General features: G+C 45.9%; 1 protein-coding gene and 1 long non-coding RNA gene across 2 annotated transcripts; both read left to right on the top strand.

Moving 5' to 3' along the window:
- Positions 1-14: 14 nt before the first annotated feature.
- LOC130149951 (cell surface glycoprotein CD200 receptor 1-B-like) lies at positions 15-10,554 on the top strand. The gene is made up of 4 exons (XM_056340287.1): positions 15-6,558; positions 7,777-8,085; positions 9,110-9,364; positions 10,158-10,554. The coding sequence occupies exons 1-4, from the start codon at positions 6,420-6,422 to the stop codon at positions 10,412-10,414; spliced, it is 960 nt and encodes a 319-aa protein (XP_056196262.1). The 5' UTR covers positions 15-6,419; the 3' UTR covers positions 10,415-10,554.
- Positions 10,555-14,044: 3,490 nt separating this feature from the next.
- Positions 14,045-21,896, top strand: LOC130149415 (uncharacterized). The gene is made up of 3 exons (XR_008821915.1): positions 14,045-14,678; positions 20,220-20,330; positions 21,761-21,896. It is a non-coding gene; the product is annotated as an uncharacterized LOC130149415 (long non-coding RNA).
- The last annotated feature ends 675 nt before the right edge of the window (positions 21,897-22,571 follow it).

Below are 22,571 nucleotides of genomic sequence, written 5' to 3'. Positions count from 1 at the left end.
ACCCGAGCCGGGCACCGGACGGCGCTTCGCTCTGGCTCATGCCGGCCCTGGGCAGACCCGAGCCGGGCACCGGACGGCGCTGCGCTGCCGCGGGCGCTGCGCGGGGAGCCGCGGTGGCCGCGGAACGGGCGGAGCAGCAGCGCCCTGCGGCCGGCCCCGTCTGCTGCCCGGGTCGCTTCTCCGGGAGCGGCTCCGATGTGCGACCTCGCCCCCCCGAGGGTCCTGGGGGACGCTGCCATTGCTCCGAGACCCATCCTTCCTCTGCAGCCACCGTCCTCTGCGTAAAGCCCTGTAAACCTGGCTGGTTTCTTTATTACAGTGAAAAGATGTAAGGCCAGGAAGGACCGTTAGGAGATAACACGGTCTGTAACCGGCTTTCCTTTGAGACCAGTTGATCCCTGCTACAAGGCTCTACGGAAGGAACTTCTGGCCCCTAAGAAAAGTCCAGCCACCGACCTACATGTTTCTCATGAGCAGTTTCTTCAACTCTTTCCTACGAAGACAAGCTTCTACTGAAATGCATACGCTTCCATGGTCAGTGGAAGCAGTTACTGGTGACAGGCTAACAGTGTAAAACTAAGGGAAAAACCCCTGTATCCTACTTTATTCCTGTAAATTAAGTCCTCTTAAATTTTCGCTTCACAGCAAGGTGGAGCTCAGACATGCGTAGCTCAGGACAACCCGCAATCGCTGGCTGCTACGTGCATGCTTAGAAAAGTGCTCCCAAATAAATCTACAGATGAGCTTTGATTCCCAGCCAGTCTGAAACCTACAGATCTGGCCTCTCCCCAGTGGTGGAAGTAACTGTAGGTAAATGTAGAGAAAAAAAAGCAGAAAAATAAACTGTTCAAGGATCACTTCAGCAACACTGCTATTTTTTTTTTCTTTTGTGGTAATGCAGCCACCTAATTCAATTAAAATCTGTGGTGAATCTAGTAACAGAAAAAAACCCCAACACTGGCCAGAGATGATGTTCATAACGACTCCAGCAGGCAGATTTCCACATTTCTATACCAAACCATGGCACGTGAAACAGAGCAAGTGCTCTTAGGTATTTTTGCCTCAGCATCCCGTGCAGCTCACCGCCACTGGCAGCAGGCTTGCCTGCTTGAAATGACCCTGCAGTGGTTGCCCTTAGTGCCCGTGTTCTCCAGCACAGTACCCCCAGACCAGCTGGCCAGAGGCACGAGGGAAGGCAGCAGAGAAACTGATGGGCCCGTATAACAGCACATGTGCAGGCATGGTGATGTGAGCAGCGCTCAGTTCACAGTGCCCTAGCCACTAATTAAGTCTCCCTTTTTAATGTGACAGTACCTACATAGGCGACGGGAACAGATTAAAATGGCATAGAACTTTCTGAATGTATCTAATTTTAGCAAAAGGCTGGATAAATAAGAGCATCCAGTAGACCCACATCTCAAACCTGAAGATCAGAACAGTGCATTTCAACAGAGGGTGGTGGTTTTTTTTTTTCCTGGACCAAACTGCAGTGTAGGTTCTCTGGAAGCAGATGGTATGGAGACTGGAAATGGCAGGTTACTGTGGACAGAACTGGTAAAACATCATTGAAGCCTACTTCATATCTCCCATGAAAGACTAGTTTCTATTCTGTGTATTATTGCCAAAAATTAGGCATTCAGACTAAAATTGCCTATGGCTCATGTCTGTGACAGCAGATGTCTCTTTTCAGTTGTGGGTTATGTAGTTCAGATGTTAGGGAATGACTACAAAAATAATTCAGTCCACATGAAAAACTCTAGCAGTCATTCCTCTGGAGTATGAAAGAGGGATCTATAACCATTGACACCGACCTTAAATCCCAAAGAACTGGTCAAAATAATCCCAAAGAAATGGTCTGAAGCATGAAGCTGGAAGGAAATAGAAACATCGGTTGTCTGTTGTGATCTGATCTTGTCTATCCCAGCATCGTGTGACAGGTCAAACTGCCATTCACCTCAGATGCCTCTTGGAGAAGCAGAGCTGTGAGACCAGCTGGAGATGGAGTTCTGGGAGAGCATGGGGGCTCCTTGTGCGTTTGGGGCAGTCAGCTCGAGTATTGTGAGCCAAAGGCAACCGGGCTTTTGAGCACCTTTTCCAAGAAGAGGAACAGAGACCAAATACTGTCACCAGGACGCATACCAGAAAGGACATGCAGGAACCTTTCTGCTTTTCTGTGACATTAAGAACACTACTAACTGTGTCCAAATCTGTGCTTTCCCCTAAAATACAGCCTATGTATTCCAACTGGAATTCCACTTCCACTTGGAAGGTGGTTTAGCAATTAAAGTTACTAGGATAGACAGTTTTAAAGGATAAATTACTTGTATAAAATACTAAACAGCTCTGCATTTTCTCTAGGCAAATTATTTTAAGGGCGAGGGGTGGGGGGGTGAGTGTCTCTCTTTCCTCAAGAAGGAATTCAAAACCAGAAACCTCTCAAGGACTGGATATTTTGAGACAGAAAAAAAATTATAAAGTAAAAATAAAATTCAAGTACTCAGTGGGAAAGTTTTTAAAAAATTCTCAAGGAAAGTAATGGAAGAGAGAGGCATTATTGTTCGTGCAGCAGCCAACACTGCTAGTCCTAGCTGAAATGTAGTTACCACTGGCTTGACAGAACTGAAATTTTCTTTATGATATTCATCTAAATTCAACTAATCTCTTCCATTTGTACCTGGTCTGACCCCTGCTGCAGCATTTGTTTTTGCACTTTGGCCTTTGAGGAGAGACAAAGAGCAGAAGACAGAACTGCTCCATCCATTTGCTCAGTTAGCCGTGGTCACTAGCACAGTGATACACAAGAGGAGGAAATTCTGCATCTTAAGGCCACTAAATCCATTAGAAACCCCATGAGTTTGGGCTGAAAAAATAGAAGGGCCAATAACATGGACTGGTGAGGACATTGAAAAGGGAGAACCTCCCATGACCGGTGCAGGTGGGATGGAGAACCGTATAACCATTACATCAAGAAATGATTTGGGGAAAACATTTCATTTCCTTAATGCCGGTTTCTATGGCTGTGACCAGGACCATGGTAGCAGCAGGTAATTCTCAAAATAAAGGAATTGGTAAAGAAAGAAGACAGTGACATGTGTTTCCTCCCCATACTTGCTGTAACTCATATCATACAGTGATTTTATTGCAGAGACATTCAGACTATCAGACAAAGCTATGTGAGGACACTTCTGTACTCCACATCTTTAACCAGGTTTATCAGCAGAGCTCCTGCCTTCATATGATCCGTATCTGTGCTAAAACAGTGCAGTGGCATGGGGAAAAAAGGGTTCAAACAATAGAATTCCTACTACAAATTTCCAAGCAAAGTACCAGCTTATGCAAGAACCTAGTGTTGCATGGCTGAGATCCCACAACCTACCGCTGGTTTGTTTATGATAATCATCTAGAAATGTAATCTTACTGCCTCATCAGCTTGAGATTGCCCTTTTTAGCGTACTGAAATTGTTGTGGACGTAGCATCCACAGGCTGCCATGTGATGCAGTTCAGGGTTACTGATGGCTCACATAGCCCCACCGTTCTGAGTTTTATGTTGTAAGAGCTGGTGGGGATGGTCTTGTTCTGTCCTTTGCAGATCTATGGCGTGTTTGCTCAGATTACAACATTCTCTAATGATCTGGCCCAAAAACATTTCTGATGCAAGCAAAGTGTTTATTTGATAATTCATAAATCCAGTAATAGCTTCAGCAAATGCCTGCCTTTTCATTCCCAAAAGGAAATGTCCTACTTCAGGAATTACAAATGCTCCATTAGAAGTTAACCCAAACTTACCACATCAATACTAGAAAGCAACAATGAAGATCCTGGAAAGTGAACTGTTCTGGGGTTTTTGTTCATAAAAAAAAAAACAACACCAAAAACAACTTTTCAAGGTGAGTGCTGTTGCTTGCTTTGGCCAGGAGATGAGAGGAAAGCGCAGCTAGAGCCTGTGCTCCCACAAAAGCCCTCACAGATGGACTGCACAGCAGCAGCAGCATGAAGCCAGCGTTTGCAAAACTGTGCTCTCTCCAGGGGATGAGCCGCTAATAACCATGGAGCAACCACATAGCAGCATGTTCTGAAAGACCCAGGAGGGTGGTTGGATGTGGTACATCAGCAACTGGGGGAGAGGCGGGGGAGGCTGAGTCCTTCTCCTAAGGGGATGATGTACGGGTAGAGCCCTTTGCCAGGCCTTTGCTCTTGCAGAATGGCTCAAAAAACCCAAGGTAGCAAGTGAGAAACGACAAAAAGGAAACAGGTTATCAGGCCAGTCATTCATGGTACTCTATGACCTCAACTAAAACAGGCTCTCAAACACAGAAGTCTTCTGAGCTGAGGAGGAAACTATCTAACACTGAACGACACTTACAACCAGCTCCAGGGCTGTGCTGGAGGTGGATGGAGAACACCCAGGTCCAGCAGATCAGTTCCCTGGATCTGCTGCCTGGGGCACAACAGTGGTGCTCTTGCCACAATACTGCCATGCTGTCTGGCTCCAGCCTGAGTGTCAGACCAAGGGTCTGGGCTTCCAAAAATCAAACCAACCCCATCAATCCTCCCTCTGCCAATTTGCCCATATAAAACCTTTCCACTCTTCATAGTCATGCAGTAAGTTGCTGTGCTGTGGCCAGACTGTAATCTGAAGACTCAAAACCCAAAAGGCTAATTAAAAAAATACAAACATGATTTTTTCAGCCATCAGCTTTGTTATCAGAGAGCAAGCAGAATCTTTAGCAAAAAAACCAAACCCCAAACCCCAAAGTATTAGACCTTACCCCAAAGATAATTGGGCTAGGCTGCACCATGTACTGTAGGGAATTCTCCCTTTCATTTCATCAGTTTTCCTGTCTTCGTTTCTAAAATGACCCTAGATTCTTCCAGGTGCCTGGGTGCATTGCTCCCAATTAAATCCCAAGTGATTAGGACCCTGAAAGCTTCTGATTTTCATGACTTGGACCATTATTTCTTGTTACCTCTGCCAATTAGTGCTGAGCTACACCACCCACATCTGTGGCTGAAACTATGGTATGTCTTGCACTGCAGGGATCTAAATGTGATCTTTGCATCTACCTCTAAACATGAGAAATGGTTTCTGCACTTAACCACCAATCCGCACAGCACTGGAGCAGAACCTGCATTGACCAAGATGCTGATAGCTGCCTAAAATTGTCTGACAAAGTGACTTTCGGAAAGTGTAACTGCAGCAACCACAGCCAGCAGAGATGAAGATTTCATTGTATTGCTGTTGTTGGCTTTTCTGAATATAAGAACTGTAAACACAGGTTACCTAACTTTCTCTTTGACCTTACCTAGATTTTCTTTTGAGTCATTAATGGGTGCTGTGCCTCTTCTCAGTTAAATGGCACCCGCTGTTCGGCTGGGGGAAGAGACGCGGTTGCCTGCTGGCCAGTGATCCCCTCCATTCTTGGATGTCTTGCATCTCTCTGACCACAGAACTGAAGCCCTTCCAGGCACATTTCAGCACAGCAATGGAAATGCATAAATCTGCTCTAACTTACGGAGGCAGAGTTCTCTTCTTGGAACAAGCAGATAGTCACCAACTCATTTCAGCTTGGTGGCTTCAAACTTTGGGGAAGCTAACATTTTTCTGATAAAATTAAGTTCAGTGCATTCATTTCCAGGGAGGTTCATCTTGTATCTAGGGAAGCTGTCTCTGCTGGTATAAGACAACAGTCTTAATCACACGGGAAGATCGACAGTAGTAGCTTGGGGAAAGCTCAAGGACCTTGTAAAAACTAAGGGACTTTTTTGGCTCTAAACAAAATCCTGCAGCTGACCACTGGAATGACCTTCAGTGTTCACATGTGTATGTATGGGGGCAATATAATACCAAACAGTTTGAAAACCAAACAAAACAGTGGTGCAAAAAAAGTAACTTCAGTCTATCTGTAGATTTACTATCACCAGAGAAACAGAGCTCTTATATAAATTTACCATGCACCTATCTGCCCTCCCTCCCTGCAGGGGAGAAGCAATCACCAGTGACTTTTAGAGAAAAGGTCATAGCCTGTTAGGTATGTGGGCAAGAATAAACTGGGGAGGAAGAGGGATTTGTTTTAAGAGATTTCTTGGAGTATGTTGAGCATCCTTTGAGTGGTAGGCTAAGAATATCCTTCCCCCAATTCCCAGTGATCAAATTCTCGCTGTGAAATCAGAGCCAGGCATGAAAAATCACACTGCTTAGACTTTGTGCAAGTTCTGCAATAGAGTTTGTCTTCTCACGGTAACACAAGACAGAAGGCCAGTGGTCAGAAAGCAAATACCAAACCATTTCCTCTCTGTTCACCGAAGCACAAGAAGCTCTATAGTAGGAAGATGAGCCACATCTTTGTTTCCGCGCTGCGGGGCTGTCAGGAGCGCAGGAAGAGCAGTGACTCTGGCTGCTGAGGATCGCTGGCAGGGGATGATGGGGAGCTCACAGCAAGTGGGATGGTGCAAGAAACCCACATTGCTCACAAACACAAGAGCTCCTTTGAAAGTTGTCGGGGAGAACGTGTACACCATTGCTCTGCTCACCATCGCTGTGGTCACAGGAGCTACAGGTACTTCTGATGGTACCGGTGAGGGCAGAGGAGGAAAAGGCAATGTGTCAGAGTGATGTTTACTGAGTTCTTCTTTGGGAACGAAAAAATCTCGGGCAAGGGATCTTTACAAATTTCTTAAGGGACTTTTTGATGGAAAACCAGTAACCTGCAAATCAAAACATTTCTAGCTGCAACTAGATCTTTTTCACTTGTCAGCCAATAAAATGCTGAACTGGGGCTTTTCATTGATTTGATGAAAACCGGTAATGATTTTCTTGGAGAATGGTATTTTTCATGATAATTAACACATTTACTAAAGACATGTTTGATAGGAGGTTTTCTGATCAGTCTGAGCACCTTATCAAGCTTTACTTTTAGGTATCAGTGAGTTGTCCTGGCAAATGAAGTATACTGGGATTTTACAACACTAGATTCAGATGAAAATTTTAGTAAGACTTAATGGGAAGGTTCTTTGCCCCTTGCAAATTCAGTTAAATACACAGAAAAGCTAATTAAAAAAATGTGGGATCTGAAGATGCAGCTTTAATAATCCTTCTTCTCCCTACTCTACATTAATCATGCAAATTCTTGCTTGTTTTTCTTGTTTGTTTTTGTTAGGACAGGTGAGGCAGGTCACAAGGCAGTGACCTTGAGTCTATCGGGGATCTCTGCATCTAACAGCAAACACAAATGTGTTTTCTTTCCAGTTACATGTTATGCTCTTCTATTTCATCTGTCACCACTGTAATCAGGGAATTTGGTTCATAGAAGCTTTGGAGTGGCAGGGCAGAAATTGCCACCTGTGCTTGACCTGATTAAGAGGGCTGCTTATATCCAGCACAAAAGTGGGGTGAATATCTTCAAACGTGCGTTTTTCTGCTGTACTGGGCAGTGTGGCTGAGGGAAAAGCAACCTGAGAGATCTCCCTGTACAGATGGGCTCTGCGGCTCATTCAGACACTGCCTCCCAGCCAGGTTATTTATCCACTGTCCTAGGGAAGGGAGCTTACAAAGGGAGGCAGTGAAAACAAGGACCAATGTACGTGGACACAGCCATGAGTTTGGAGACCTGCTGCAGCCTAAGAAAAGAGATGCAGCTTTGGGGTGGCACGGACAGGGCCTCACGCTGGTGTGTGACCACGCACACCTTTCTCTGTGAGGCACAGAGCAGAACTCCAAGGCTATGGGTGATGTGCCTGGCACATTCTCACATGTCCTTCTCCTTTCTCTCCTGCAGGGAACCTCGAAGTGTCAGCAATGGTAGGTAGCACCTCTGTGCTCACCTGCACTCCCAGGCCAAATACAACTTTTATAATATGGAAAATGAACCCCAAAGTTGGAGGCCCCTGCACCTTGGGATACAGGGCTGATCACCACAAGATAGACAGAACAAACTGCAGTGACAGCATAAACTGGAGATCCAGACCAGATTGGGATCCTGACCTTGAGATACGGCAAGTGGGAATAGCCCATGAGGGAAACTACACCTGCGAAGTAGTAGCAACAGAAGGGAATTTCCATGAGATGTACCACCTGACCGTGCTGGGTAAGGGGCTCCTTCCTCATTTTACAGTTCTGCAAAGGACCCTGTCTGTGCCTGGACATACAAAGCTCCTCTCTCCATGCACCGGGGGAAGTGTGCAGTAGGAAAAGGACCTTTCTTGCTGGGAGAAAGTGTCATGCATTTCATTGGTAGTAGCTGTGTGTCTCCCTTCTTACTTCCCAAACCTCTTCTCCCTTCTGCTACCCCCTTTTCCACTGTCTAGTTAGAAGCAAGAGGTGTGAAGCAATTTCCAGTATACTAAAAGAGGACCCTGCACATGCATCCACTTATCCCATAGACTAATTTAAGAGAACTAAAGCAGCTGACAGTAACACTTCCAAGTGCTGAGATACTCTGTCAAATATAGGATCACAGGATGGTCAGGGCTGGAAGGGAACTCTAGAGATCATCTAGACCAACTCCCTCTAAAGCAGGTTCTCCTAGAGCAGGCTGCACAGAATCAGGTCCAGGTGGGTTTTGAATGTCTTGAGCAGGAGACCCCACAGCCTCTCTGGGCAGCCGGTTCTGTGCTCTGTCACCGTCAAGGTAAAGAAGTTTTTCCTCATATTCAGATGGAACCTCCTGTGTTTCAGTTTGTGCCCGCTGCCCCTTTCTTTCTTCTGTTGCATTCTTTCTCCTGGGTTGTTCTTACTCAGACCATAGGAGGGGACCCATTTCCTCTCATGCTGGCATTCAGATACATCTTAAACCACGTGTACTATGGCTGCTTAGCACAAAAGTCTACTTCAGCCCCGCATTTGGGATAAGCCCCCCTGCAATGTCCAAGAAAACCTCCTCTAATGGCACATGGCTGCGGTGACTCACCTGAATGGGGGAGAGTTGTCCAAAAGGGAAAAAGGAGGCACGATCTTGGTCTCTTGTGACTTTGGCCCATGTCGCTGTAACGGGGTGGCGCCTCCAACCTTCTTCTGCTCTTTGCACTGTACATTTTAGGTAGAGAACAAGAACATCATATCCCAACTGCAGCAAACTAACTCCATGCATCTCCCCCCCCGACACTTTGCAGTCCCCCCCAGGCTGACCGTGCGCTGTGATGATGACGATGGGAGGCCGGTGTGCGAGGCAGGGGCAGGGAGGCCGGCTGCTCAGATCTGGTGGGTCCCAGAGAGCAACTCCCCCCCCAGGGAAGAAGCCCATGACAATGGGACAGTGACTGTTCTCAGCAAGTTCGCAGCATATAGCACCAACGTGACTAATGCAACCTGCTTCATGTCCCACCCAGTGTGGAACCAGAGCGTGGACGTAGGCTGTCCTCCCCCAGGTAAGCTTCTCTTTGTTCGTTTATGTTTAAAACCCTGGTTCATGCACTAATGAAAACATCAGTGGCACTGGCAGGATTGCAGCAGGAACTCTGCAGCTGAGCTGAAATTTCCAGTGAGAAATTTGTTGGGAGGGGGAAGGATAAATAGCAGTGCTGTCAGAACTGCAAAGTCCTTTGTGAAATTCTAGGAAAGATGGATGTAGCGGTCTCCCCTTCCACCGACAGGGCTGAATGGAAAGGCAGGATTATTCAGAAGTTCATGACACACAGAGATGTAAATGGTATGGTCACCCAGATCTATGCATTGTAACCCAGCGGTACCATTACATCTTGCTCATTGTTGGGTTACACGTAGGTTGTGACAGGGAGACTGAAAACCAGCTTTCAGCTTCCAAGTACTGGCTGGTAGGTGAACACTTTAGGTGGTGAAGTGGAAGGCATTGCTGGGAAGTTGTGTGCAACAATATGTACTTCACCGAAGTACTCGGTTGGAAGAGAATCAGAGCTGAAATTTGCTGGGATGCACATGCAAGGCCTGCGGCTGGGTTATGGGAAGTGGTGACGTGGAGGACCTAGTTAGTGCCCCTACAGCAAAAGACTAGGGTCCTCCATCGAGTGCATGGGAGGGCGTTATTTATTCCCAGTTCTGCCTGGCACTGTGTTCCAGCTGCCTTAGGTCACCCTCTGAAGTACAGCACAAAGAGAGCATTGCCTACATGATACCATCCTGACAGGGGCACGGGGTAAGCGAACCGTCTGAGATGTACCTCAAAGAACAACTGTTTCTCTTTAGTCTTTGTAAAGGCTGCATGGTTTCTTTGCTGTGTCACCAGCCTTGCTAGTCTCCTGGGCCTCCTCCTCCTGCTCGCTGTTCTTCACCTCTACGGCTTCTGTGATAGAAGGTATGTATGGTGCATGATACACACAATCCCCTTTGGCCAGCCCTGGGGAAGTTTGGCAGGGCTTCTGGCACTAATTCGTGTCATGTACAGTCACCTTAGTCTGTCACAAACACGCCAGTTCAGCACATGTCCGTGGAGGTTTGTCTGAGGTCTGTAACACCGCAGCTGGGGCAGCGGGGAAGGGAGTCCATAGCTGAGCGTTAGGGACCTTCTCCCTGCTGCCATAATGGTTCCTTTTTATTTCCACCCAATTGAGGGATCTGAACAAAGATTTACCAAGCTATGAAGATTAAAGAAGCAGCAAGATATTTTTCTGAGCTTGGAACCAGACTTTTGGTCCATTTTGTCCTGCTTAAAGGAAGCCAGGGAAGGCAGGTCCAGTGCAGAAATGCAGCAAGTATTGCAGGACAGCAGAACAGGACTGCTGTTGTAACTGCTCAGGAGCTTTGGCAGCAGTCTGGCAGTGTGGCCCATCATCGGAGCTAGCCTCTCTGTCACAAAGTGCCACTGCTGCCCAAAACGACAGCGCAAACACCGCAGAGGCAGAACTAACTACTGTGTCCAAGTTGCCCGTGCTCCATGCTTTGCCAGATCACCAAACCTGATCTGGCTTTGGTGCCCAATAACTCCACACAAGACACCACCTCTCCTGTCCTGAGTGACCACCATAAAAGATGGAACCCAAACAGACTGAGTGAACTCACTGAACATTTTGTGGACACTTCACAGGGGGGTGGTCAACAAACTAAGAGAATGATATCTATGAGTATATATCAAAGTATGGGAAGAGGGGTGGTAGTTAATGAGGATGTATTGGATAGCGTGTGGCCTAAGCAGGACGTAAACAGTAGGCAATAAGGGGTGGAGAATGTGCTGGTTTTGGCTGGGGTAGAGTCAATTTTCTTCACAGCAGCCAGCATGGGGCTGTGTTTTGGATCTGTGCTGACAACAGCGTTGATAACAGGGATGTTTGCATTGCTGCAGAGCCGTGCTTGCCCAGAGCCAAGGCCTCTTCTGCTTCCCACCCACCCCAGCAGCGAGCAGGCTGGGGGGGCACTAGAAGCTGGGAGGGGACACGGCTGGGACAGCTGACCCCAACTGCCCAAAGGGATCTCCCACACCATACGAGGCTCAGCATATAAAGCTGGGGGGAGAAGAAGGAAGGGGAAGACGTTCATAGTTACGGCATTTGTCTTCCCAAGTAACCGTTATGTGTGATGGAGCCCTGCTTTCCTGGAGATGGCTGAGCACCTGCCTGCCGATGGGAAGCAGTGAGTGAATTCCTCATTTTGCTTTGTTGCGTGCCTAACTTTTGCTTTACCTATTAAACTGTCTTTATCTCAACCCATGAGTTTTCTCACTTTTACTCTTCTGAGTCTCTCCCCCATCCCACTGGGGGGAACCAGGTGAGCAAGGGGCTAGGAGATGGGCTTACTTGCTGGCCAGGGTTAAAACATGTCAGCAGGAAAAGATTGCTTGCCTTTCTATGGGAGTTTTTTGTTTGTTTGTTTATTGGTGGGGGTTTTATGCATATACCAGTTTTACTACAGACTCACTTTTCTGTCACTTGGTGAGCCTGCCCCAAAGGATTACATAAAACCCCTTTCACATCCTGTTCATTTGCAGAATGATCTCAGAGAGACTGCTCCAGTATTACCAGCTGTGTCTCTTCCACGTTACCACTATTTCAGCGTTACAAGTTGCTAGTACAAGTCTCTTCACATCTCTTCTACCTCCGAGTATGGTGAACGGGCACACTGCGAGACCAAAAGATGCTCTCACTTCAGAGTATTTCTGAAGCTTGGTACAAAGATTCAAACCCGCATTATCCCACTGACAAACTATCATACCAATCTGTAGAGCATCCTGCTTTTCTTCTGCATGCTGCGATTCATACAAGTAGAAACAGCAAGAGAAAATGATCAGGGAAATGTGTTGCTCACAGTGACTTCTTGTTTTGTGTATATAAACACACGGACAAAGGTGCAGATAGTGGCATATATTTGTTTCCCTAAATCCACCCGTGCTAGGTAGAATAAGACTGGATTACTTCAGAACCCGTTATGAAGGCTTTGCATCTTTTTGCTTCTACATCCCCTGATGTCCCTGAAGTAGTAATGTGTGCTGAGGTGCCCAAACTGGCAGAGCACTGGCAAACATAGGCCTGTCCTGCCAGGTGTTTTCAGGGTAGCTGGCAAACATCCTGGCTTTAAGGTAAGGGTTCAAAAGAGGAAAGGTACTGCAGCGGCCAGAGCTAGAGATGAAAACAAGAGAAATCCCACCCTCCCCCATGATACAGTTTGTTGTATTGGCAGGATTTGTACATAGCAAAATGCTGTTGCTTCTTAGGCATTTTGTGCCATTAGAAACTGGCCTCAAAGTCCCTCCTACCCACTCCACAGCTGGCAGCTTATTCCCACCTCCCCGACGTCCCTATCGCTGACATTGGCACAAGTTTATGCAGCTGCTCACCAAATGGAGTTAGGGAGCTCAGCAGGCAAGAACCAGTCAATGCCACAGTCTGCCGTAAGGTGAGGGGACCACAGGGGTGGAAAGGACCAGCCAGGGACAGGGCAGGTGAGCACAGCAGCTTAAACAGCAGCGCCTGCTTAGTCCTCTCCAGTGCTGATGGTGGTCCAGTGCAAGAGTGGGGCTGTTATAGCTAGAGGCAGTATCTCTTTATGGTAGGAGAGAAACTGCAGACCAGACTTGCAAGGGAAGAACAGAGATACTCAATTTTAACGGTTCCTCTTGTACCTAAAAATTAATAAACAACAGATTTTTCTACCTAAACTTGCTTATTCAGTTTCACCCATGCCAGCACAGCAACTTTCAGTAAAAGCAGGTTTAGAGCCCCTGTTGTTACTTTTCTGTCCTGGGACTTGTTCAGGCACTGGCCTTCACAGAAAAGATCTCAGGTTGTTAGTTCTTTTGGGGAAAGCTGGGGTCATGCCAGAACAGTGCTAACACCTTTGTAAGTACTGAAGGTAAAACATACTTCCTCCGGTTCCCTGAACAACCAATGTAAAAATTGTCTTCACCCAGCTGTGTGAGAAGTGAAAACTAGAAGGCATAGTCACTGTATCTCTTCCCACATGCTTTCCCAGACTGACACCACAGGAAGCTTGGTGCTGGGGAGAGGGATCTCCAGCTTCGAGCAGCTAATCATTCAGAGGCAGGCAGGTCAGGGCAAACTGGCACAGCAAACAGCAATGCTGAGAGCACAGCAAGAAGGTCCTCCTACTCAGCTGAGCGTCACAGTCGCTTGAGCGGTAAAAACAAGTGTTGCTGGCAAGGGGGTTGTTGGAAGGATTGCATGAACCTTCATGCTGCTTGCTGTTGGAGCCACAGGCAAGGTCTACTGCTTAGGAAGAGTAGCTGTTGAAGCTGGAGGTCAGGGCAACACAGGTCAATTGCTTTTTAGCTTTGTTATACACATGGCTAGGTAGCACGGTCATATCTGGAATTGGATGCTAATCAGCACCCGGATGGAAAAATGAAGGAAGAAAATTCACTGCAGGAGCTGCAATGTAATTACATCAGCCTGTGTTTGCCAAGAATCAGAAGTCTTCCAAGAGAACAGGACCAGGCAGGTGGTTGCTCCCCAGATTTCCTTGTCATGAGGACACATAGCAAACTCAGAGCAGAAAAAGCATCAGAATGACCTTTCCTGGTCCTCTGCTGGATGGAAAGAGGAAAAAAAAGAAGTAAATGTTGGGGGGGGAGGGGGTTGTTTCTTGGAAGGAGGTGGTAGGGAACAGCTTAGGAAAATGCTTGGTTTCTGTTAGGAATACGACAAGCCCCAAACTAGAGGTTTCCAACCATGTATCCATGTGCCAGTTGCTTTTACAGAGCTTTTTAACATTTGACGTAAACTGCTATTTTCTCTGTGTTCAGGCACTCGTCAAAATATTTTAAATTAAAAGATTTTAGGGAAAAATTCTTCTTATGAAAAGCTCACAGGAACATGCATCAAACTGTGCTTCTTACTGGCATGTAAGACTGAGGGCAGGAGGTTGCTTTGGAGCAGATTGCAGATCCAAGCGGCCGCCTGGGGCCTCTGCCCATTGAGACACGGGCCCAGGCACAGCCTCCACAAGGCATGCCAGAGTCTGACATCGTCCAGAAGAACAAAAGCATTTTCTGGGGAAGACAAGGAGCACATTTTAAGTGAGGACAATTGCACGCTCCGGCAGTTGAACTGAGTTTATTTCCATCCACACTTTTTGGTTTTTCAAGCTGTCACTGCAGCACGATCATAGCGTTAACATGGGCTTCAGCAGTGACCGTGTAACCAGGGCAGTGACTTGGCTGGCTCTGCAGGGGGAAGACCTGTGGACACTTCAACTCCCAGACTTTTGGCACAGTCTCCTACAACATTCTTAACAACAAGCTGTAAAAGGATGGGCTAGGTAAGTGCACAGTGACATTGGATTTAAAACTGCCTGAACAGCCAGTCCTGGGGGGTGGGGTGGGGTTGGGGGGGTGATCAGTGGCAGAAAGGCCGGTTAAAGGCAAGTCTCTAGCGGTGTGCCCCAGTGTTTTGTTATTTGTTCATGAAGTTACCTCTTCATTAATGGCCTTAGCACTGGGACAGCGTGCATCCTCAGCAAATTCACAGGTAACGCAGAACTGGGAGAAGTGGCTGATACACTAGAGGATCATGCTGCCATGCAGGGGGACTGGACAGGCTGGAGAATTAAAATGAAGGGAATCTCATGAAGTTCAGTAAGGGAAAATATCAAGTCCTGCATCTGGGTAGGAAGTTATTCCTACCCAGGTACCAGTACGGGCAGGAGCTCACCAGCTGGAAAGCACCTCTACAGAAGAGCTTGGGATCCTGGGGGTCACCAAGCTGACTATGAACCAGCAACGCATCCACAGGACAAAGGCAGCCAACAGCATCCTGGGCTGCATTAGGAAGAGCATTGCCAAAAGTTCAAGAGAGGTACCCTTCCTCTTTACTGAGCCCTGGTGAGGCCACATCTGCAGTGCTGTGTCCAGCGTTGGGCTCCCCAGTTAAAGGAAGATATGGACTTACGGGAGAGAGTCTAGCAGAGGGTTACAAAGATGAATTAGGGACTGGAGCAACTTTCTTATGATGAGAGGCTGAAAGAGCTGGGACTGTTCAGCCTGGAGAAGAGAAGGCTTGGTGGGTACAAGGTCAATGACCCCATCCCAAGTTAGAAAAAGGAGGCAGAAAAGCCAGAAAGAGCAGATCAAGAAAACAGTTTTCCTTGTCTTGTCAAGTCTGACACAGCAGATGTCAGACTGTCAATACTACTGAAATGAGCACCTTAAGCTGTGCGTGCAGAGAAGCCTAAATCTAAGCATTATGCTTAACTGGAAAGGGAGGAGAAGAAATTCCACCTGATATTTTTTGTAACGTTACTAACAGGATGCACAGTAGCATTCCATGTTTTCAGAATAAGAACAGCTCCCCTAAAAGCACTGGTCAGAGTATTTAGGAAAAGGACCATGTGTCAGAAAGGCCTTTCCGGCTCATCTCTGTAAGCACTTCCCTGGCTCACTGCAAACAAACTGCCTTTTACCTTTAATCAGCTGAGGATACCAATGACCGCCGCCTCTCACAGTAACCAAATGTATGCCATCTGCCGTAATTCCCCTTCACCCACTGGAGCAGCTAACCACAAAGATACAGATAAGAATCTCATTATCTTCCTTGAAGCACTTAAAATACTATTTGTTGCCATGATTTCCAAACAACAACAAAACAAACCCCACATAGTCAGGAGCTGGATTGTCCCTGTGTGTTGAGGAGACTGCTTAAAAAGAAGCTGCGTGCACCATGGTTTCCGCAGTGATGCTTCTGTCTGTCATGGTGCTCCATCCTCGCACAGAAACTCAGGGCACCAGGTAAAGCAGATAATCAGCCACTTCAAACCCCTTCAGGGTGACAACTGAAAATACAGTGCAGAGGAGACCAGACAAGAATTCTGTACCAAAGGCAAAGCTGGGAGTGTATTTATGACTGATGCTGTATTTCTGAATGTCTCAATTTTCCACAGAAAAAACCCAGACCCCCTTAGAATTAAACATTCAGATTCACCATCTAGAAACCTTTAAGCCTTCCCTGAAGCCTAACAATAATGGAAAATGCACTAAAAATCCCCACAATGAATCAAGTGCTGTTTTGGCTCAGTTAAAACTCTCATTCCACCCTAAAAGGTAAGTGTTATTACTTGCTTGACACAAAATGGAGATTAAAAAGCAGATAGTACATTTTAGATTTGTTCCCTTGGTTTTACACACAACAAATGCAGCAGAAAGAACACCAGCACATCTATGCAGTCACATGCACAAAGACGTGAATAACTAGATAATAAAAAACCTGTAGGCATATAAATAAATGTATTCCTAGGGGAATATATGAGAAATAGCATTTTCAGTCCACATTTGAATCAGAGAAGAAGCTGGAGATGAAGATAACAGTGGTTCTGCCCCCACGTTCACCTAGGTGCTTGATTTTTCTGCGTGTCTGCTCATGATGTAACAGCAATATATTGTATGAACGTAGCATTTGGCATTATGCTGGTGAATGCAGTCCCGGGTGAATTACGGCTCCATGTCATTCCCACTACTGCTCTGAAGGACAGTGCAGCCTGAGACTCGAGGCAAGTGAAATTGCCACATAACTCTAGAATCTGAGAGTTTATTTTAATTGGATCTTTGCTTTTGTTTCTTCTTCAAACATGAACCCAGGTTTTATCTCACCCTAATCTGCAGAAATCAAAGGAACAATGGTTCATATACTACAAAGTAAGTAAATTTCCCCTAGTTCAATATAATTTAACTACAATTCTTTGTTAGCATGTCTTTCAGAAACATTTTCCTGCAAGAAAGGTATAGATTTTTCCACGGATCCCCCTGGAGCAGGGATAGTAGATATTATCCTTCATCACAGAAAAGACCAAACCTGTCCTTTTCAGAGGTTCTGTGGGAACAGTCCTCACCATCAGAGCAGGACTGATGGAAAATACTAATATTAGAACTAGCTTTAGCCTTACTGTAGAAATAGAAAAATCAATGCGTGCCTGCTTTCCTGTTTGAATTTGTTTGGGTATGCCTTCCAGCCATTAACAGGCAGTATACTTCTCACATGGAAAACAGGATCCTTTAACATCTAACGGTTCTTCTTGAGTAGCCTCCATAGGTTATTTGCCAAAAGAATTAGTTATTAAACAAGAGTTTTTCAACAGACCTAAGGAAATAAACTAGGGCCCAGACATGATGAAAGTTAGGGGGAGGCAAAATTTTGTTCCCTAGAAGACTGGAAAAGACAGGCACCTTTTATTCATAAGGGACCTTCAAGATTTCTGGACCAAAGTTTTTCTACAAGTCAACCTTCCATTGGGGTGAACACATTCTCGCATTCACATCTGCGGAAAGTTTCCGAGATGGGTTGAGCTGAAAGCAGTCATCAGGGGAAGAAAATTCTATATCCCATAAGTCTATTGGTCTCCACAAAAGATTGCCATCTATACTACCAGAAAAATATCTTTTTTAACTCCTACAGCTTAAGACTGACTACAAGCATGGATTTCTGTGCAATGATATTCGTCCACAGTTAGTGAAGTCACTATATCATTTCAATCCTACAGAGCAGGGATGATATGCAAGTAAATCATAGGCATGAGAAAAGACTTAATTGCAAATACCACTTTTATGGCTGCTGTTATTGCTTTATGACACCAGGTGCCCACCAAAGCTGCTCTGTCACTCCCCCCAAGATGGACAAGGGAGAGAAAAATACAAGGAAAGGCTCGTGGGTTGAGATAAGGGCAAGGTGAGATCACTCGCCAATTACTGTCACAGGCAAACCAGACCTGACTTGGGGGAAAATGAATTTATTAATAATCAAATCAGAGTAGAATAATAAGAAGTAAAACAAATCATAAAACACCTTCCCCCCTACCCCTTCTTTCTTTCCAGGTTTAACTTTACTCCCAATTTCTCTACCCCCTTCCCCTCCAGCAGCATAGAGGGACAAGGAATGGGATTTGTGGCCGGTTCATCACACATTTCTGCCACTCCCTCCTCAGGGGACGACTCCTTGCTCTCTTCCATTGCTCCAGTGTGGGGTTTCTGCCATGGGAAACAGTCCTCCATGAACTTCTCCAACATGAGTCCTTCCCACAGGCTACAGTTCTCCACAAACTGCTCCAGCGTGGGTCTTTTTCACAGGGCACAGCCCCGCAGGCACAGGCTGCTCCAGGGTGGGTCCCCCACGGGGGCACAGACCCTGCCAGCAAACCTGCTCCAGCCTGTGGTCCTCTCCCCACAGGACCACAGATCCTGCTAGGAACCTTCTCCAGCCTGGGCTGCCCACTGGGTCACAGCCTCCTTCAGCATCGCCCTGCTCCAGCATGGGGTCCTCTAGGGGCTGCAGGTGGGGATCTGCTCCACTGTGGACCTCCATAAACTGCAGGGGCACAACCTGCCTCACCACAGGCTTCATGGAAATGCCCATTCTGGTGCCTGTAGCACCTGTCCCCCCTCCTTCTTCACTGCCCTTGGTGTCTACAGAGCTGTTTCTCTCATATTCTCAATCTTCTCTCCAAGCTGCTGCTGTGCAGCTTCCCCCCTGCTTCTTAAATATGTTACCCCAGAGATGCTACCACCACCGCTGATGGGCTCAGCCCGAGCCAGCAGTGGGTCCATCTTGGAGCCGGCTGGCACTGGCTCTATTGACATAGGTGAAGCATCTAGCAGCTTCTCACAGAAGCCACCCCTGTAGCCTCCCTGCCTACCAAACCCTTGCCACACAAACCAAACACAATAAGCAATCTGTGTTATCGAAAGCCATATGAATTCTAGGCTCCACAAACCACACTGACCCAGATCACATTCCTGCTTACACTGCTGAGTGAGTTTCCACAGTAAACCAAACCTACCACAATGGAAGACACGCAACCGATTTGAGTCAGTTGAGTTTTGCACACTTTGCACGTTAGGACACACTTCACCAATGAGCATACCTACATTTTATTCAACTTTGAGTGCAAACAACATGCTACAGCCAGGTGCCACCACTAGGTTGGGTCAATATTTCACAAGTGACACAGAAAAGTTGCGCTGGTCATTCCCCACTCGTGCCTATCAGGCTCAGATTGAAGCAGTAACCTTATTGGGGGTATCCAGCCACAGCATGAGAGAAAAGAAAGAGTGAGCATCTTTAAAGACTCCTTTCAACACACACAGCCACAGGTTTCTCTTCCCTCAGGGACAAGAAGCCTCAGCATCATACCATTAGACACCATAGGATCACAGGCAAACTGGAGCTTCTCCACAATTTGCAGATAATCCATTCCTGAACCCCCCTGAAGGAGTGAAGAGAGCAGAACCCAGAGCAGCAGAAGACACTACTCTGAGTTCCAGCACGGTATCTGTGTCAAGCAAGTGAGAAGCAACCCTATTAAGCCATCAACAGTACTTCTAACAAAGCCATTTCCCTTGTGGTTTCTTTTCTCCTACAGGCTCAGTTTGCCTCAGCTGCAGGCCACTCCACAAAATGCCCAGTCGCAGCTAGGCAAAATAATGAAGACCCTTTTTAATTCTTTCTGGATAGTCTTTCCCTGTGGTCTGTGTACATTGCAACTAATTACAGACTGTAAAATAATGCAAAAATGCTATGCAATGTTTGGTTGTTTCCTTACTTCCTCTGACTTCATTTTCAAGCCTCTAATGTGCATTTTACATATGCTTTTCCTTGCCTTTTTTACCCCATCATCGTTTTGATGCAATATGTTTATCCTAATGGTAAAAGGTGAGCAAGTAGTAGGTGGAACCTCCAGGGAGAAAACCAGCCATTAGTTCTAACTTTCCATTACCAAAACAAACTGAGATCAGTAAGTTTCAAGTCCTCCTATACCACGCATGCTTACTTGCAAGACAGCAAATCTGTGACCACAGGTTCTTTTTTTTTTACTCAGTGTATCTGTCCAACATGAGAGGAGTATGAAAAATCCACCCACACCTTCTCAGCATGTGAGCTCCCCAGTGACCTCTGTTCTACCTATCTCAAACTAGCAATACCTTGCTAGGTAAGCACCTCTTAATCTCCGGTATGTTTACTCATAGCATTTCTAATATTCATGTGATTGTAGTTAAAAAACTACATGCAACTACTAGCTCCGCAGCAAACAGGACGTCTGAGATTTGGAACAAGGCTGGTTTCAGGTTATGCTATAGACAGCATGGCACCTTAATCCATAGGCACTTTTATGCAGTATGATGAATGGAAGTCATAGGAGTGTCTTCAGGACCTTCTGCTAAGTGGAACATGTCACTTCAGAAAGGGATTAGATAAAAAGGGGAGGTTAAAAAGATTTAGTCTAGAAAGAAGCCCCTGAAACATGAGTAGGAGGAAGAGCCTTTTAGTCTGACCAAACTATACTGTGTTTTTTCACAAGTAGGCTTTATGCAAGTACTGTGCAGAAGCATGGGTGGATGTTTGTAGGTGGGATGATACAGTCAGCTCTCAAGAGTGTGGGACAGTTCCCACTATAAGAGTCTGTTTTCTACAGTTCATGATATTACCAAATGTTATGAGTATGGGCTGGAATTATCTGTGGTAGATGTCTGTCTCAGCCTGGTATTTGATTTTTTTCCCTTTACATTTTAGATTAGATCAATAATTCAACTACATTTTAAATGCGTCTAGATGCTAGGGAGAGGTTTCTTTCCATTTTTATTCTGTCCTGTATCACTGAGACACATGACATTGCAACTAGTGTTGGGGATGTCCACAGAAGCCATAATATGGCTGTGTGAGATAAAAACCTCATTTTTGGTTTGGTGTTTTTTTTTTTTTTGCACAGCATGGTCACATGTCCCGACATACCAAACTCTTCTCTTATGAGCAGAATGACCATGGAGATGACTAGATACAGCAAGAGGCAGAGGCTGAGACAAACCTGATTTTGAAGGTCTTGATATTCCCTGTCCCCACATTGCTCATACTCTTTCCCTCACAGCAACTCTTGTCAGCAGTATAGCTGGAGAAGACAGGCACGAGCCAGCTCTCCACCCGATACAGTCAATACTTTGACAGTTAAAAAAGGCTTCTGCACAGCCACGTCTGTGTTTTATGAAGTATTGTGAAGAAAAGTTAATCTACTAAGAGGTACCACCTAGGCATACAGGTTTCCGTGTGCCTGTGTAGGCAGTACAGTTTCTAAGCAGCCTAAACCATACAAAGTGTGGTGTATAAACCAGCCATCAGAACAAAGATAACATTTTCCTTTTGCACTGAGAAACAGCACAACAAGAACTTCACAGGACTAAATTGGGGTTGCTATTAGTTCTTTGTGGTAATGTAACTGCAAGATTGAAAGCCACAAAGGATTCAGTAACAGAAAGCTACACTGCTTGGAATATATATTTTAAATGAATATGAAGATCAGGTTCACACAGTGAAAGTGGTCCTGCTGCAGCTGAAAGGTGCTTGATTTTTATAAATCCTTTTTTACAGCAGCAGCAGAACAACCTGTAAGTTCACATCCAGTCACACAGAGGATGCACAGCCGGTATTGCTCAGACACAAGAGGAGCCATTCCCTGGTCACAAGAGAAGTTTATACATCCAAGATCTATGTAGATCTCTCCAAGACGTTACTGCCCAAGAGTACTCTGGGCAAAGGGTATACTGTAGATTTTGTGGATATCATTCTTCAGTGTCCTGACTCATGAGACTATGGGCCTTGTCATGATTTCTGATACTACCAGAGAAATACTTTGTCAGCAACAACCTCTCAGTACCTGTTGTATTTGATTTCCACCAGTAGCCTTGTTTTACCTTTTATAATCATTCTGTTAATGGTTCTTTCCAATTGGTTAGATGCTGTCTAGATAAACTGTAAGAGAAATAAATAGCAAATTTTCCCCAGAGGTCTAGAAATTGCCTTCAGTTTTCCCCTACCAAAGACGTCCAGTCAACAAGCTTCAGGACTGAAGTGAACACAACCTAGGAAATAGCAAAGGTCCAACTACAGACTCCAATGCTTTATTACTACTCTAATCCATTATTGCTCACCAGTTTCTCCCAGAGAATTACACAGAAGCCCATCCCCATCATCTTAACGTGGATGCCCTCAGAGACACAAACTTTCTGCTGATCAAGGCCTTTATAGGTCAGAAGTTATGTTTAATCTGGTATCTAAGCAAGTGACCCTCTACCACTGAGGTAAGCAGGTGATTTCATTAGTATTTTGGAGCTGGGGAGCAAAGGGCAGAAGTATAGGATATCCTGTGAGGTCTGGGAATAATTGTCAGGCCACAGAAGGG

Source organism: Falco biarmicus, chromosome 5 (genome assembly GCF_023638135.1).
Source record: "Falco biarmicus isolate bFalBia1 chromosome 5, bFalBia1.pri, whole genome shotgun sequence".
NCBI classification, from domain to species: Eukaryota; Metazoa; Chordata; class Aves; order Falconiformes; family Falconidae; genus Falco; species Falco biarmicus.
The sequence above is the reverse complement of the archived record's forward strand: the minus strand, read 5'-3'. Positions and strand labels throughout refer to the sequence as shown.